The sequence below is a fragment of the Salvia splendens genome, chromosome 10, assembly GCF_004379255.2.
Source record: "Salvia splendens isolate huo1 chromosome 10, SspV2, whole genome shotgun sequence".
NCBI classification, from domain to species: Eukaryota; Viridiplantae; Streptophyta; class Magnoliopsida; order Lamiales; family Lamiaceae; genus Salvia; species Salvia splendens.
In genome coordinates this window covers 10,314,762-10,331,933 of record NC_056041.1, presented here as the reverse complement: position 1 = coordinate 10,331,933, position 17,172 = coordinate 10,314,762, and the positions used below count along the sequence as shown (strand labels likewise).

The window sequence follows — 17,172 nt, the reverse complement described above, 5'->3', positions numbered from 1 at the left end:
CTTAGATGTTGAGTTTAGTCTAACAATCAACAATTACAGTAGAATTATCAAAAGTTTCCCGAATTAGCCTTATAGAGAAATCTACTTCATCGACTAGAGTATATACAAATACAATTATTTAATTGTATTTGCATATTTTTAAACTAGAAACAAATGGAAAAAAAAATAAAAGAAAAAGGACTTGAGCTCAACTTAAATTTAAAATTTAAGTTGAGGTGCCTACGTATCCTCAATGCTCATTTGCATTAAGGAATCAAAGCTCATGTAGTTCTCTTACCTAACTTACCTATTTGGCTTGGCCGGCGGTTGACGGTTGGCCTACGATTAATCCCCGGTGAATTCTTCTTGTGATCCCTCCTCACGATCATCTCAATCATTTTCTTGTTCTCTAACGTCAGCTTTGGCCCAATCATCAAGTAACATCACGGCTTCCATATTTTTCGCAGAGAGCTTACTTCTTGATTCATCAAACATACGTGAGCCAACACTAAAAGCGGACTCGACGTCGACAGTGGAAGCATCATTGTTGTCCGAGTCCGACGATATAGACACGTCGTACTCGTCATCTTGTTGTTGGGAACTACCACCGCCCCTCCCACACCTTGATGCATTTCAGCGAGTAGCATGGCCATCCTATGATCTTCTTCTATCTATAAATATTATATAAGTTGAAGTTTTAATTAGGAACACAAAAAAAAATTAAAAATTTCAATCTTATGAAATTATGAATTGTAAAAATAATTTTATTTTTTAGAACTTACTTGCATGCGTTCAGCCGCCACTCGGGAAACCTCTTCCATAACTTCTCGACCACTAGGTCGCCTTGATTTTGAGGGACGACTACTTTGATCATGGGCAATTCATTTGCCCCGATCACCACGTTCCGGTCCACCACGAGAAGAAGACATAGTGCAAAATGAAAGTAGTATGAAATATAGAGTATTGAATAAATGGTAAATTACGAACACAACAACAAATATAGTAGTAAGTAGTAACTAGTAAACAACTTGAGCAATTAGAGAGAATGAGGATAGAATAGAGAAATTGAGATTGAGAAAAGGAAATCCATGTTAACACAAGAATGGAGTGAGTAAAAATGATGGGGGAAGTAGGGCAATTATAGGAGTAAACTTAGAAGAAAAAAAATTCAAATTCGGCCGGTTTACCGCCTGGACCGGCGGTTCAGTCCACGGTTTCTGACGGAAACCGGCGGTTTCTGACCGGTTTTCAGGCCTATACACTGCCACCTATGCTCTGCCACCTGAAAAAGCACCTGAACCGTCAGAAACCGGAGGTTCAAACCGGCGGTTTTCATCAGAAACCGCTGGTTTTTCTGCACAACTAGCCTGACCTAGCCGGAATCCCACCGTTGGAACCGTTGAACTGCCGGTTTGAACCGGCGAACCGCCGGTTACGGTTCACGATATTCCCGAACCTGAACAGGCCCGCTTGAACTGCCGAACCGCCGGTTCCAGTTCCGGTTTCGGTTCATGAACCGCCGGTTACCGGCGGTCCAGTTCGGTTTGTGCATGTGTACCCTGTAGTTTGCTCTAGTTTCTGCTTGAACTTCATATCCTCTGTTGCTTGATTTTATGTAAAAAAGGACGAAAAGTCAGTTTAAATCATGCTTCAAGATTTGTCTTCAATTTAGTAAATTACTGTTCGCTTAATTTTTTCTTTTCGCCGGAATCAAGCATGTTTCTGCGCTGAAACTGAACAATCATAATTCGGGAAAACCTGACAGGGAGCTTATATATGCGCTCGACTCACTACTCCTATTATAGGGGGAATCTGGTGCTACTACTAAAGAATACATATTTACCGCATTTTAAATTGAAAGTTTTGTTTTCATGTTTTTTATCTTCAAATTAAACAAATACAAAAATATAAAGCACCAACTAAAATTAATGAACCCCAAATTAGAGGTATACTAATCAATAAGTGTTGAGGTATATACTAATCATAAAGAGCTGAGTTTTGTAGAGAATATCTCAAGTCTGGGGCGTGAAATTTGGGTGAGAACGTTCAAGAGTTTATGATTCTCATGGAAGTTGTAGGATGAGAATTTGGTAATCAATATGCTTGTGTGTATGTTTGATGCTTGGTTTCGTATTTGAAGTTTGATTTGAAATTCATGAGCCTTGTCAATATTAGGGGTGGGGATTTGGTCGGTTCAGTTAGAACCGAACCGATTAGTCTGTTAACCGACTCCCATTTCTTCTGAAATCCAGAACCGAAACCGAACCCTTTGTCGATTCGGTTCCTTAAGGAACCAATCGGTTAAAACCGACAGGGTCTTCGGTTTCACCGAAAGGAACCGAAATCAAATGCAATACATTCTGTAAAAATAAAAAATAACGGGGCCTGCTGTTAGGCTCGATCTTTGGTGAAGAATGACATATTCAACAGAAGCTTACCAACTACGCTGGGAGCTGCTTGTGTGAGTTAGTGGCCGTTTAGACTATTCATGATCATAATATCTTAGTGACTAGGTGAGCTTGTTACTTTTGAAATGGGATGCACGAAGTTGTTTGCAATAAATCAATCTTTGAAATGGGGAGAACAAACTTTGGGACTATTCACGATCATTATCTAATTTTGGAGTTTGCAATCACACACCAAAAATTAGTTTGAAGTCAAAATTAGTTTGCATTGAAGTTTGTAGAAGCGGAGAGAGCAGAATCTTAATAATTTAGGGTTTTAACCATTTTATTTTTAAGTTTTTTATAAATGATAAATTAAAATGAATATAGTGAAATTTAAATTTCAATCCACTAATCGCGGTTCTTCGGTTCTAACCCTTCGGTTCTAGACCTCCTAACCGAAACCGAACCTTAACCTTATTTTTCGGTTCTCGGTTAACCGATAATCGAAAAAATAAAGTTCGGTTATCGGTTAACCGAGAACCGTTTCCCCACCCCTATCGATATATATGCTTGATGCTTGGTTTCGTATTTGAAGTTTAATTTGAAATTCATGAGCCTTCACGATATATTTGTGCTTTATGAATCAATGATGATGGTTTGAGTTACTATGAGATGATTTTAAGTTGGTGTTTTGAGTTGACGAGAGTTTGTACTCATGCGCGAGAAGCTTTCGAGTGGGTTTGGGAGTTTAGATATTGAGAAAATCGGGTTTCTAGGCCAATTGGCCTTTAAAATTACGCAAATGTACCCACTTTGTTATCTATTCCAGTTATAGGAAACACGCCAACCTCATTGGCGTGTTTATAAATAAAAACGCCAGTGACATTGGCGCGTCATTACGCAAAAACGCCAACTGTGTTGGCGTGTTATATGTTGACCGTATTTTGGGTGTATTTTCAACCAATATACTTAAATTTAAACACGCCAACTTTGTTACCGTGTTTAATTGAACACGCCTATGATGATGGCGTTTTTATGTTATAAAACGCCAATTTCGATGGCGTGTTTAACTAAAAAACGCCAATTTCGTTGGCGTGTTTAGAAAAAAACGCCAATTGCGTAGGCGTTTTTCTGTTGAACCTTATCTTCCAGCTCTGCCCCAAAATCGCAAAACCATCGTCACATTCCCTCTCCAAAACGGCGAAAAAACCTCCCAAAACTGAAAAACGCGAAAAATCTTGCCTTGGTCGGATTGAAGGGTGTAGATTTCTATTGTGGCTCATTCTTCCAAATATTAGTCCTCGTAATCGGTTAGTATATCGAATTTTGTACTCATTATTCTTCCAAACATTAGTGTACTAATATTTGTGTTGGATTATTATGATAGTATATATTGTAGTGTAATTTATATAATTATTTGCTGGTTTGTTATAGTATTATAAATTGTATTGTAATTAATAGAAATATTTTGACCAATTGTTATGGTATTATATGTTGTAGTATATCTAATTTTTTACCCATATTTGATAGGTTGTTATGATAGTATATATTGTAGTGTACTGTAAAGAAATATTTTTGACCAATATTTGTGTTTGACATTAATGCAGATAGTATGACGTGGTGTGTCTATTTATATTGGGGTGGAAAGATAATTCCCGGAACAGTTATTTCATATGATCCTCCTTTTGCAAAAGGATTGATTATGTTGGATGAAAGTATTTCCTACGATAAGCTTGTGGAAACAATTTGTGAAAGGATGGGGATAAACATATTTGAAAACAAACTTCAAATAGTATGGAAACGTCATATATGGCATGGATCTTCAATCACGTATATAGGTATTTTACTAGAAGAAGTATACATGCCAATAATGTTTAGTGAGAGTATGACTACAGGAGGTCAAATTGAATTGTATGTTGAGTATTCGTCAATTACTCAACAACATAGTCATCTTCTCATGAGTAATGATGTTGGTACGTCTACGAGAGGCCGAGAACCATATTTCGCTGCAACACAAGATTTTGATGTTGGTACGTCTACGAGAGGCCAAGAACCATGCTTCGATACAACACAAGATTTTGATGTTGGAGGCGTGCATTTAGGGGACAGTGACAACTGTGATGTGATTGAGGCCATAATTGGTCCTGATAAAGCCGACTTTCTTGATCCACAATCACCTTATGATTCTGAAGATGTCGACCCGGATAGTACAGATTCAGATGGTGCTTCGTCGGATGAGGACCAATTTGTTGCTCCAAGCACATCCATTCCGGTTGGAGAAACAGTGGTTGGAGAAACATCAACTGGAGGAAGAGCAGTACGAGAAAGAGTAGTTCCACAGTTCCCACAGCCTGGTATGAACTATTTTCGCACCTTACCAGGTCCGTATGATAGTTTTGATCCAAAAAACTTTGAGTCTGATGATCTCAATGTGCATTATTGGAGTGAAAAAGATCCGAGCAATGTCGGGTTGCATACTAAATTTAAAACCAAATTGGAATTGAAGTCAGCTGTCACTCATTGGCATTTGAAAAAAATCCGCCAATATACAGTCGTTGAAAGTAAAGGAAAGAGATGGCATGCAGTTTGTAAGTGGCCACAAGGAAATCCGAAAGATAAGTCCTTACCTAAATGTTTGTGGGAGTGCCGAGCAACACTGAGGAAGCATGATGAACACTGGCAAATTAGAGTGTTTAGCACTGCTCATACTTGCATGGGGGATCGTAATTATAATGGGCACGCTAATCTTACGTCGGGTATGATAGCGTTGAGTGTTCGCCATCAAATAGAAAACGATCCTTGCTACAAGGTAAAAGCAATTGTGGCGGATATTGAAAATAGATTTCATGTGAAAGTTAGTTACAAGAAAGCATGGTATGCTCGGAGGACAGCTATTGAGCTTGTGTATGGTTCGTGGGAGTGGAATTTCAAAGTTTTACCAGCTTATTTGAATGAGGTGCAAAGACAAAATCCTGGCACAATTGTCGAATGGTTGCATGATGACAGATCAAGCAACGGTATGAACAAGGTTTTCAAGTACGTATTTTGGGCTTTTGGTCCAGCTGTGGAGGCTTTTCAACTATGCAAACCAGTTTTAACCGTTGATGGAACTCATCTACGTGGACGATTTCGAGGTAAAATTCTTATTGCCGTTGGATTTGATGCTAATAAGAAATGTTTGCCTATTGCATATGCCATTGTTGATGAGGAAACCATACAAAGTTGGAATTGGTTTATGGAACGTATTAGACTTCACGTGGCAAAGCATGAAATATGTGTAATATCAGATAGGCATGTGGGAATCATAGATGCAATGAATTCTCCCATATGGAAAGAAGAACCCAATGTGGGGCATCACCGATTTTGCTTGGTACATGTTAGAAAGAATGTTTTGCAGAATCATAAAGGCATCATGGTAAAAAGACTTGTTTGGAAAATTGGTATTGCTACCAAGAAACGCAAGTTTAAGAACAGACGTCGTTTACTTCGAACCATCAACGACGAGGCCGTGCAGTACCTTGATGCCGTGGAGTTAGAAAAATGGAGTTTGGCGTATGACAAACACAAACGATGGGGTGAGATGACCACTAATATGGTGGAATCTTACAACAATGTGTTGAGAGGCGCAAGACAACTCCCAATTAAAGCTTGCATTGATCTGATATTTTGGAGGACAATAGAATGGTTTAATGAGCGGTCACTTGCAGCAACACAGTGTGCCACACCACTTACCCCGTGGGCCCATGCAAAGGTGTGTAAATCTGATGTAAAAGGTCAATTACATAATGTGAGAGTCCCAAACACAATTGCAGGGCTTTATGTGGTTCGAACAAAGAGTCGAATTGGTGGAAAGGGTGGTAATAAGTGGAAGGTAAAGTACTTGGAGTCGAACTGCAAATGTCAAAAGTGGCAGATGTGGAGACTTCCATGTTCACATGCAGCGGCAGTTGCGCGGTTTAGAAACGAGCCCATGCTGTCGCTTGTTGATAACGTATACCGCACAAGTGTTTGGGTACACCAATATTCTACGGTGTTCAATCCAATCAGACACCAAGATTATTGGGCCGTGCCTGAATGGACTTTGCAATGTTCACGAGCTCAGTTAATGCCTAAAAGTCGCGGTCGATACCGTACTACTAGGATTCGTAATCAGATGGATGTCCGTGAAACTGACCAGCCACGAACCCAACGCCGATGTAAACATTGCCGTCAACCAGGGCACGACAGACGCAACTGCCCGAATGCTCGTTCGAGGATGGATACTCAGTTGGTAGATGATGCCGCTCACGATTTTATGCCTCCACCTCCATCAAGATCTGCAGTTCGAGGTCGTCATTCTATCAGCCACACTGATGATGCCTCTCACGATTTTATGCCTCCACCTCCACCAACATCTGCAGTTCGAGGTCGTCATTCTGTCAGCCACACTGGTTATACAGGCGAAGACATCGGGCTCGGTGATATCCCACATTCTCCACCTAGGTCTTATGTGCGAGACGATTTTTTCGGGGTTGATCTAGAGAATGTCGTTGTGCAAGATACTCCTCCGTCTAGACTCTCCACCGCCAGAATCGGAAAGGGTATCCGTAGCTTCTTTACCCGGAGAAGGCGAGACAATTGAACGTGTAACAACTATTTAGTTGAATTGAACATTGTTCTGTTTATAATCGTAGATATTTATTGAATTGAACATTGTAATGTTATACTTACATTTTGGCTTGAATCGAAACACACGAAATGTTATACTTATATTTTGGCTTGGGCTGTTTTTTTAACTAAAACACGCCATTGAAGTTGGCGTGGTTTGGTAAAAACGCCTATGCGATTGCCGTGTTTTAGTAAAAAACGCCTATGCGGTTGGCGTGTTTGTGATAAAACGCCAACCTAAGTGGCGTGTTTTAAAAACGCCAACTGGTATTGGCGTGTTTGTTCAGTAGCTCAACCTCCGCGTTGGAAAAACGCCATCAAAAATTTGCCCATCTTAAAAACGCCATTGTGAGTGGCGTGATTAAAAAACGCATATGGAGTTGGCGTGTTTTAGTTATATAAAACGCCATTGTGAGTGGCGTTATTTAAAAACGCCATCATAAGTGGCGTGTTATCAAAAAAACGCCTATCAGGTTGGCGTGTTTGTTCAGTAGCTCAGCCACGGCGTGTGCAAAATTTGCACAATTTATTTACCAACTTAAAAACGCCATCTTGAATGGCGTGTTTGCAAATAGCCCAATTATCTAATATAAAAACCGCGCATTTATCAACTTACAATATAAATACGGGAAATCAATGAAAACCACCAATATCAATAGAATATATCAAATTACTAATATGAAGCGGTCAAATCAATAAAAAAACACCAATTTATATAGAATGTATCAAATTACAACCAACACCAATAAAAATCACTCGTCTCGCCTTTTCCGCATAAACAAACTACGGATTCCCTTCCCGATACTGGTCTTAGGGATTCTGGACGGAGGAGTATCTTCAACGACAGCATTCTCTAAATCAACATCAAAAAAGTCGTCTCTCACAGAAGACCGAGGTGGAGATTGTTGATCGCTGAGACCGATATCTTCTCCTGTACCACCCGTGTGGCTGACAGAGTGACGACCCCGCACGGCAGATCTTGGTGGAGGAGGAGCCTCAAAATCGTCATCAGAATCATCAACCAATTGAGTATCCATCCTTGATGATGACGACTGTCCACCAACTTTCTTCTTTCCACGCCGCTTCGCTTTTTGCCGCACGGGCACCTCGATGTCCATCTCAGAGCGCTGGGAAGGACGGTAGTCCATCGTCTCAGCTTCCCCACATATCTGGAGGCCATGTTCAACCATCCTCGAAATGGTGAATAAATCCGGCCGTCCTGACATGTCTTGCTCCCTAAGAAAGTGGCGTATTTTGTGAAGGGTATCCACCTACAATTTTCAGTGTTAATTACATTTCATCATATGAATATAAATAAAGAATAGTTGTTGAAATTTACCGCGTAGTGATGAGAGGCCGCCGTTTCATGGAAGCCCTCAGGAGCATGCACGCCGGGTTTTGTTAGGTACACCACGGTTATCCGGCGAAACCAATCCATGTACTCATCAGTAGCAACAGGCTCGAATGAGTACTCCAAATCAACATACACCGTGTCGTGCCTATTATGCCAATCTTGTATATGCTTGGCGTGCCACTCAACCCAGTTCCGACCTGCTTTGCCACGGCGATCCTGTTTCGTAAAATCAGTTCCGTGGAACCGGTCGACAAGCGGGATATACGGTTGGACAATCCCAAACTGTCGCAGCACTCGCTGTGGCATGTGTGGCTCAACCATATTCCAGCAGATTAGTGTTGTCATCGACGTCCATATAGGACGACCGGCAACACAAATATCCGCCAGATTTCGATTGACGTACGGCCTCCAAATAAACTAAATATGAAACTTATTTAGTCAAAACAAGTTCAATCAAAAACAGCAATCTAGCAATAATTTAGGTTATGTAAATTACCTGATTGGCATGCATTGTTGAGAACTGATCTCTGAAAGTTTCAATGCAATGTCCGGGTGCTTTTACATAAGAGGCCCGACCAGTCCACCTACAAAAATTAAATTATGAGCGAACAACACAAAAATCAATAACAATTATGCTTAAAAAAGTAATTAGTGGACAACTTACGCGACTGCACATGGTAAGTAGTCTACGGGCGTGGGGTTCAGCATCTGCGGTCTAATAATTGGGATTCTCTCCAAAGCCCACAGCTGTAACAATGTAAGAGCTCCCCCGACATCGGTCCTCTTACCAAGTGCAGCTTCACATAGATTGTGGTATAAGCAGGCAAGAGTCGCACCTCCCCAGCTATAGCTACCACATTGTTCTATATCCATGAAAAACTGAAGGTAGAAGAAGGGAATTTTATTACCGGTGGCGTTCGGGATCAGTAGACCACCCAGTAACAGCAGACAATACACACGAGCACGTTGATTGTACATGTATTGCTCGTGGTCATCACTCAGCTCAATCCGCAGTTGGTTTGATAAGCTTGTCTGCTTCCAGTTCATTTCTTTTAGATCAACTGCATCTGGAATAAAGCCAAGAAAATCCAAACAAACATCCTTCCAATATCCGACATCCTTAGTGGGGATGTAACCCGTCAGAGGCTCACCGTCAGTTTTGAGGCCCCATAAGACCTCCACGTCTTCTAAGCTCACAGTCGCTTCACCGACTGGAAAATGAAACGTATGAGTCTCAGGCCTCCAACGTTCGATCAAAGCGGTGATAAGATGGTGGTCAATGTCTTTCGGTTGACCACACCTCAACATCCCGCCGAACCCCATCTCATCTATAACCGCCAAAACACGAGGATTTATGGGAACATCCCATATGATTCCTTCGTATCTTCTACACCGTACGTCTTCCGATGGCACTCCTGCCCATATGTTATTAGAGACGTGTTGTCTCTGCAGATATAATACGGAGGGGTCCTCAGGACCACATAAGAGCCGACGACGAGAAGTTGAAGAAGATGCCATAAATTACCTACACACATTCATATTCCAAATTAAACAATAAACAAACCTAAACAAATTCAATAATTACAAACAATTTTATACAATATCACAAAATGGAACACCTATATCAAATAATTCACAATACACAACTTCAACATCATAACACAATTCACCTACACAAAAGTAACCGTTCAAATGCACAATATACATCAATTCTCCACAAATTCAACTTACCCAATTTTAGTTTGACCAACCTAACCATTTCAATTTCAATTTCAACCTAACAATATACACAATATTAACAATTCAAACTACAAACAAAGACACTAACCAACACCCACATAAACCAAATCAATTTGCCCAATTTTCAAGTTTTAAAACCCTACGATTTTGGTTTATAATCAAATTTATACACAAATTCACTTAAATCCAAACAACTCAACATAATAATCAACACTAACGTCATACAAATAATCCATATGCACAATATTTCAACTCAAATTGCAACCCATTACAAACCCTAGCTAAGTATCCAACAATTACTCTAATAATGTAAAAGATAAGTATACTAACCAAATAAATTGGAAGATTTTGGGGAAAACTAGTACCGATTGATAAATGGAGGGCGAAATCACGGAGAGTAGGAGGAATTCCCGACGAGAGGCGCTGCTACTATGGAAAATCGCGAATGGTGTGTGGTGTGTGTTTTTCGCGATTTGGAAGATGAGGGGCTGCTATAACAGTCTGTAAAAACCCGCCATTGGGGTTGGCGTTTTTTACGTAAACCCGCCAATGTAGTTGGCGTTTCTGTACTTAAAGACGCCAACTTCGAAGGCGTCTTTTAGAAAATACGCAATTTCCATCGGTGTTTTTTATTTCATAAACACGCCTTCGCAATTGACGTTTTTAGGTAGTAAACGCCAACACAATTGGCGTGTTTTAACGTAACTGTAATGGGAGACAATACGGGCAAAATACGAGACATTATAAAACGCTATCTTAGTTGGCGTTTTCACTAAAACAAAACGCCAATGAGGTTGGCGTGTTTCCTATAACTGGAATAGATAACAGAGTGGGTACATTTGCGTAACTTTAAAGGCCAATTGGCCTAGAAACCCGATTTTCTCTTTAGATATTGTTATCAAGTTCCATTGGCTCAAATGAATAACATTAATCTACCAAATTATATATAAGCTCCAATGACAAAAGAAATCATGGCAGATTAATCTATCAAACTCCACCACCCGCTGGGAGACTTTCGGCCTTAATCCGCAAGTCCGATCAAGCAGGATTAATCCGATTCCGCCAGAACACCTGTGGTCAAACCAAACAAAAAAAAAAGAAATCATAGCAGAGTAAATCGCAAGGAAAATATCTTGGATTAAAATTAAATTATGATCTCACAAAATTAGCAAAATTTAACATGACGAAATAAACAATTTGACAACTAATACAAAACAAGAGGACTCTCAAATCCCATTCTCCAGCGATTATGGCCTTGATTAGCCACAATGCGCAACCAAAATCTCTTTTTTTAAAAACTAAACTTTTCCTCTCTATTAAATACACTATTACCACCTCCAGCAAAATATCCAGCCAACCAACATCACTTGCATATTTTGTCTGTGAGGTTGCAAGTCGCGTTGCTCCCGAAACAAGGCATGAGGTCTAGAACAGGCTCTCACAGGCAGCAACCTCAGACGCCTGCGCATTCAGCAACTGCTTCCCAGCCGAGTCGTTACTCACAGTATTCTTAACAGCTGCAAAGACGGCCTTTTGGAAGTAGTCATCGCCCACCTTTACCACGATCTCCTTCACAACCTTGAAGTCAAGTGCCCCTGCCAAGACAAGTTTCCCAATAATCTCACCAAAATTAGCTGGAGCTTTTGGTAAATCAATGGCAAGATCTTCCAGTAGCGCTGCGTAGCCGAGACACCCTGTTCCAATGTCATCAGTATTAACAACCTTCTTTTCAAACAAGTAGACCACGAGTTTAGAAACTGGTTCGACGCATGGGGGTGCTTTCTCCAATGTGAGTGATATAGCTTCTTTGACAAATTCAGAATGATAAGCTGGGGACTTCAGTTCTACAACACATTCCAATGCTTCATCGAGAAGTCTGATGCTAAAGTATTCCTCCATCAGCGATTTCGTCTTTCTCTTGAACTCGTCAAGACTCACTTTTGCAGTTGAAGGCAATGGCTGGTCAGCAACTGGAGCTGGAGCCTGTCTTACTGGCGCAGGTGCTTCAGATACAGCTTCAACAGTAGGAGCTCGAGCAGGCACACCCGTACCCTGCATGAGAGCACTAGTTTTGCTACCCATGAAACCACCGGTACCTTGAGGTAGGAATCGTGGGTTAACAGAAGGTGTCTTCCCTGGAAGTTGAGGCTGAGCACGAGCAGGAGGCTGAGCCATTGAACCATCACCTCTTGGCATATTTCGAGATCTAGGAACCTCCCAATTGTCATTATCCATTCCTGGCATTCCTGGCATTTTCCTTACTCCCGGCATCCCTGGCATCATACCACCTGTACCAGGACGGTTCATTGGAAAGCCAGTAGGAGAGAGACCCCCTTGACCCCCAGCCATTACTCTGCTGTTTCTCAAGCCAGCAGTGGCACCTGGGCGTAACCCCATATTCTTCTCAGCTTCCGTGTGAATCTCGGTAATGGTTTTGGCTTTTACCTTGAAAATAACAACACAAACACAAAAATATAACCACAGAAAATATGTATGAAGAGAAAATAATAGGCTATGAATGCTACCTCTTCACGTCTTGGTACCCAGTTGTTTGCACGCGTATCTAGAACATTACGTATCATAAACCTAAGTCGTGCAGCCAGCTGAGGGTGTGCTCCCAACTCCTTCAAGCGACTGAAATATGTATCATTGATCCGCTTCGATTTTTGGTTCTCATCAAGCTGTTTCCCAATTGTGTTGAAGAACTGACATATGGCCTCAACATTCTCCTCTTCTGGACAACTTGAACTGTCCAGTCCCAGGAGTTCCTGCTAAAAAAAATTCATGTCACATATAAGCTAAGAGGAATAAGATCAACTTCTGCAATAAAAGAACAGTAATGGCACACACAAGATGAGATAGGAAAACAGAACCTGAACTATGTGATGGACAATCCTCTCAGGAACCATCTTCTGTTTCAGAAGTTCTCCAATTAAGCGGATATTTCCAAGCGTACGAAGTTTGATTATCCTCTCCTTATCCCTTTTCTCAGATTCTTGCTCAGGAGCAGTCATTTGTTTGACCTCTTCCCTCAATTTGTCGTCACCTTCAAATGCCTCTTGGCATATGTTCAAGAGAATTCGCTTAAATGTAATCTCTTTGCCACCGGGCACATCTGATGGGAATGGAGGAAGCTTTGCATTGAGGTCCGAGCAGAGCAAAGCATACATGGGGCAAAATGTCGGCTCCAACACAGCCTTGTCAAATATCAAGGAGATAACGCCCTGATGACAAAATAATAAAAAGCTCTTAGAAACAAACAAATTATGGTGTATCAGGATTGAAGACCAATGGGATGAATATAAAAAAAACCAGAAATCTATTTTCCAGGAGCTTTTACCTTTAAAATATCAGCTGTTGTTATCCCAGAATCTATTAATTGACCCTTCAGAAGATCAAATTTCTCAGGAGTCAGCTTGTTCAATATCCTGCATGGAAGACACAGTGATAAGCACAACTTATACATAACAAGAAGTCAGTATCATCCTACACTATAGCATCTGCAAACTGAAGTCATCAACAATCCAAAAGACTGTGTCGGCTAGTCAATTCAATAATCCAACCCAAGACTCCAGTTTATGGTATTTCCCGTATAGTATCTCAAAGCAAAACATTGACAAACAATATGGGTAAGAGTGTAGGACTGCATAAAGAACACTATAAAAGATAGATAGCAGAACCCACATAGGTAAGAGTAGAAGAAAACTTCTAATAAAACAAGGCAGTGTATGGGCATCAGAAATAACATTAACAAAATAGGTTTTACCCCTTCACTGTTTTCAAAACACGGTCCTCCTCAGATAGATTTCCCCTTCGAGCAGACCATGGTGCATCAGCCTTGATTAGAGTCGGTACAACCTGTTACAGACACAGCACAAAAATACACTCAATAACTTCAGAAAGAACCACAAACAATGGTAAAGTATACGCTCTAGTTATGACTAGCATGAACTCTCTTTTTCTCTATCGTCACACCCAGCATAAATAACTGGGGCTTAAGAGAAATAGAAGGAAAAGAGAAAATAGGGAAGATTCCCAGGATCCTTTAGGCATTTTAACCAAAAAAGCTTGGGCAGTATAACAAGACCTAGGGTATACATGACGGATGACATGTTAGATACACAACCCAAAAGTGTGCAGCCAAGATCACATTATTACAAATATGAGCTTGTTATCCTGGTGAAGGACTTCAATATCTAGATATAAATTTCAGACCAGGTCAGGATTAGATCTCAAACAGTGTATTGTACTAGCATACAAATACACAGTAAATTATCAGAGATAACTTACCCCTTGGTTTGAAGATATCTGTGATCTGGCATACTGTGAGTTAGTTTGATCTTGTTTATTGTACTGGTCAGTATCTTGTTGCCACCTTCCACCGTCCCTGTCTCTTACTGACTCCCAGGATCTCTCCTCTGCAGGAGCAGGCAACTGTGTAGACCGATTACGCCAGTCACGGTTGTCCAGCTCAGAGAAACGGCTCTGGAGCTGATCTGGAACCTATAGAAATGGAAACTAAACTTTATAGGAGGGAGTATCAAATAGTGTCAAGTGATTATAAGATTCCTATGGAACTTACATTGCTTTCTCCACGACTCCAGCTGATGTCTGTGCCAAACTCAGCTTCAACTTCTTGTTTAACTTTCAAAATTTTCTCTGGGATGGTGGTAACCACCTATAGAAGAATATCAAGCAAAAAGCAAACCGCTGCTATCAATACAGAAAATCACTACCATGCTGCTAGCTTCAAATAAGCTAGATCATATATCAACAAAAATCCATCAAATGGTGAACATCTCCATCTCCAAATAGGTAATACAGGACCTAAAATCATGTACGGACTGAAAAATAGTGGACATGTAAAGAAACTGGAACAGATGGAAAATTATTTTCCTTCTAAAATTTTAGATAGTCGATGCTACATCTTGTACAAAATGTTGAAATGAAAGGATGAACATGCAGAATGTGTTTATTATAAACCATCACAACCTATCAAGAGTTTATTTACTGAAGAAAAAGGGCACCAAGAAGCCTTACCTCCCTTAGCTTAAGTAACAGATCTCTAGTGTAACGGATCCGCTCATGACCCTCAAATCGAGATTCTCCAGTCTGTAATACATAGCAAAAGACAGTTAAAACTAGCATTACAAATAACAAGTGTACTTGATAATTTCCTATTTTCCCAGAATTTTTCCTGAACTGCCAGTTAGCTTACATGCAGAATTGCCTTTTAAGAGAACTGAGAGAATAATGCACAGGGAAACAACTAAGCCAAATAACACAGATGAACAAATAACATCATGGAGTTGGGCTTGGACTGAGTGACAATAATCCAGAACGGTAATACAAGAAAGATCTATCATATGTTGAATTACATCTCTAGTAGATAACTAAAGGTACAATGATTGCAAGATGCCACAGAGTATGAGAGGTGCTTTCCCCAAAAATTCAATGTCAAAAGCTGGGAAACACAAAAATCAACGAGGATTATTCAGTTTCTCAAAAAATAGAGTGTTGCAACCAAAAATGCTTGCACAATCTGATTATTGCAAAAGGAATCAATTGGGCCCTTCCCATACAGGAATATATGCAATTGCTCAAATTTCCAATGACACAACAAGACACTGGTAATATACGCACACCAAGTTAGTTAAAAAATGGGCCTTCAGTTATGCATTGTTTAGGCCCATATATCTACATTCTAAAGATTACAGAAATTACTCACCTTGAAAGAAAAGCCAAAGATCAGTAAATCAATACTAAAAAACTCAACTTCCACCACTCGTGAATAGAAGATGACACGTTCTAAACAATCTACTATATGTTTTTAATATGAAAATGCAAAAACGACTTTATTCTCTTTGTTGAAATATCTGAACTTTCAGGGGGGGGGGGGGGGGAAACCGTTATTAGATTCCTTAACACAACAAAAAATTTCCAGTATAATTAGCCAAAGAGAAAATTAATTGAAAATCCCAAAACAATCATATGTAAACCGTTGCTAACAATTTAAATAATAAAGAATATATTTAGCCTAAACCATTCAATCAGCTAATGCTGAAATCAAAAATTTCCAAGAAAAAAGTACCCGACAAATTAGATACAACAACAATAAAAGACACTCATTCCAAATCGGGAAAAAACCACTATGACAACAGCACAGTAGACTAATCATCACGCATAAAGCTGCAGATGCACCACAACGTGATAAATTAATAAATCAACAAAAAAGATCCCAAAACAAATCAAGAAAACCTAGATCTGACACCGGATTGCAAAAAAAAGAAACTACCTTGAGAGAAGAAGCAGCACCGCCGCCATGGGGACGCAGCACGGGCAGATCGGAATTCGGCGCCGCAGATGAATCAAAGCGTGAGACGAATGCTCTGCTTCCGCCACGAGTGCCGCCACCTGGTCTCAAGCTTAAAACTGTCTGATCAGCCTGCATAACTCGCAAATCAAAATCCACCGAACAGTTGAATCCGCCGCAAAAGGTTTGAAAGAGGAATCTATATATGCGTGATATACAGATATTTTGTATTCTTACGTATATATGTAGATATATATACGTGCAACGTGAAGATATCGGCGATTGGAAGGATAGGAGGGCGATTTTTAGAGAGAGAGATATTGCGTTTCCTCCCTCTGTTTGGGAGAAAAGGAGAGTGCAATGGGTAGGCGGTGTGTTTATATATGCACAGAGGCAAACCCTTATTTGTAGTGGAAGATTGGGTTGGTTTTTTGGAGGGCATTTTCGGAAAACCAACTTATTAAGGCAATTTCACTATTTTATCATATCAAACCCTCGTGTAAAATTAGGTCGATTTTTCACACATGAATGATGAATCATAAACCAAAATGCCCAAAATATAAAATTAAATACATCCTAAAGAGTATATTACCAAATTTGCAATATTATACATTTTGGTAAATGCAGCGGCGTCTCGCTGCGGTCCCGGTCTCGTCCCGACGAGACGCCGTTGCAGATGCCCTAACGCCTGGCGAGATGAGACCGCAGCGAGACGCCGCTGCGGATGCCCTAACGCCACTGCATTTACCAAA

The 17,172-nt window shown here is 40.3% G+C and overlaps 2 protein-coding genes across 2 annotated transcripts; both read right to left on the bottom strand.

The window, feature by feature from the left end:
* Positions 1-7,493: 7,493 nt before the first annotated feature.
* Positions 7,494-9,193, bottom strand: LOC121751159. Its single transcript, XM_042145877.1, has 3 exons — positions 8,864-9,193; positions 8,353-8,784; positions 7,494-8,284 (listed from the first exon to the last, which is right to left on the bottom strand). Exons 1-3 carry the CDS (start codon positions 8,876-8,878, stop codon positions 7,766-7,768), a joined length of 966 nt encoding a protein of 321 aa, XP_042001811.1. The 5' UTR covers positions 8,879-9,193; the 3' UTR covers positions 7,494-7,765.
* A 2,027-nt stretch (positions 9,194-11,220) lies between these two features.
* Positions 11,221-16,782, bottom strand: LOC121752064 (eukaryotic translation initiation factor-like). The gene is made up of 9 exons (XM_042146945.1): positions 16,403-16,782; positions 15,148-15,219; positions 14,690-14,785; positions 14,398-14,610; positions 13,874-13,965; positions 13,448-13,535; positions 12,981-13,331; positions 12,633-12,875; positions 11,221-12,552 (listed from the first exon to the last, which is right to left on the bottom strand). Exons 1-9 carry the CDS (start codon positions 16,556-16,558, stop codon positions 11,533-11,535), a joined length of 2,331 nt encoding a protein of 776 aa, XP_042002879.1. The 5' UTR covers positions 16,559-16,782; the 3' UTR covers positions 11,221-11,532.
* Between the last annotated feature and the right edge of the window lie 390 nt (positions 16,783-17,172).

Bases quoted from the DNA above. Each gene is read 5' to 3' on its own strand.
- LOC121751159 (XM_042145877.1), bottom strand. The intron at 8,285-8,352 runs GTAAATTTCAAC...TGAAAATTGTAG, and splicing joins CGGCCTCTCATCACTACGCG to GTGGATACCCTTCACAAAAT.
- LOC121752064 (XM_042146945.1), bottom strand. From the start codon at position 16,558: ATGCAGGCTGATCAGACAGTTTTAAGCTTGAGACCAGGTGGCGGCACT. The intron at 13,966-14,397 runs GTAAGTTATCTC...TGTCTGTAACAG, and splicing joins AGATATCTTCAAACCAAGGG to GTTGTACCGACTCTAATCAA. The intron at 12,553-12,632 runs GTAGCATTCATA...GTTATTTTCAAG, and splicing joins GGGTACCAAGACGTGAAGAG to GTAAAAGCCAAAACCATTAC.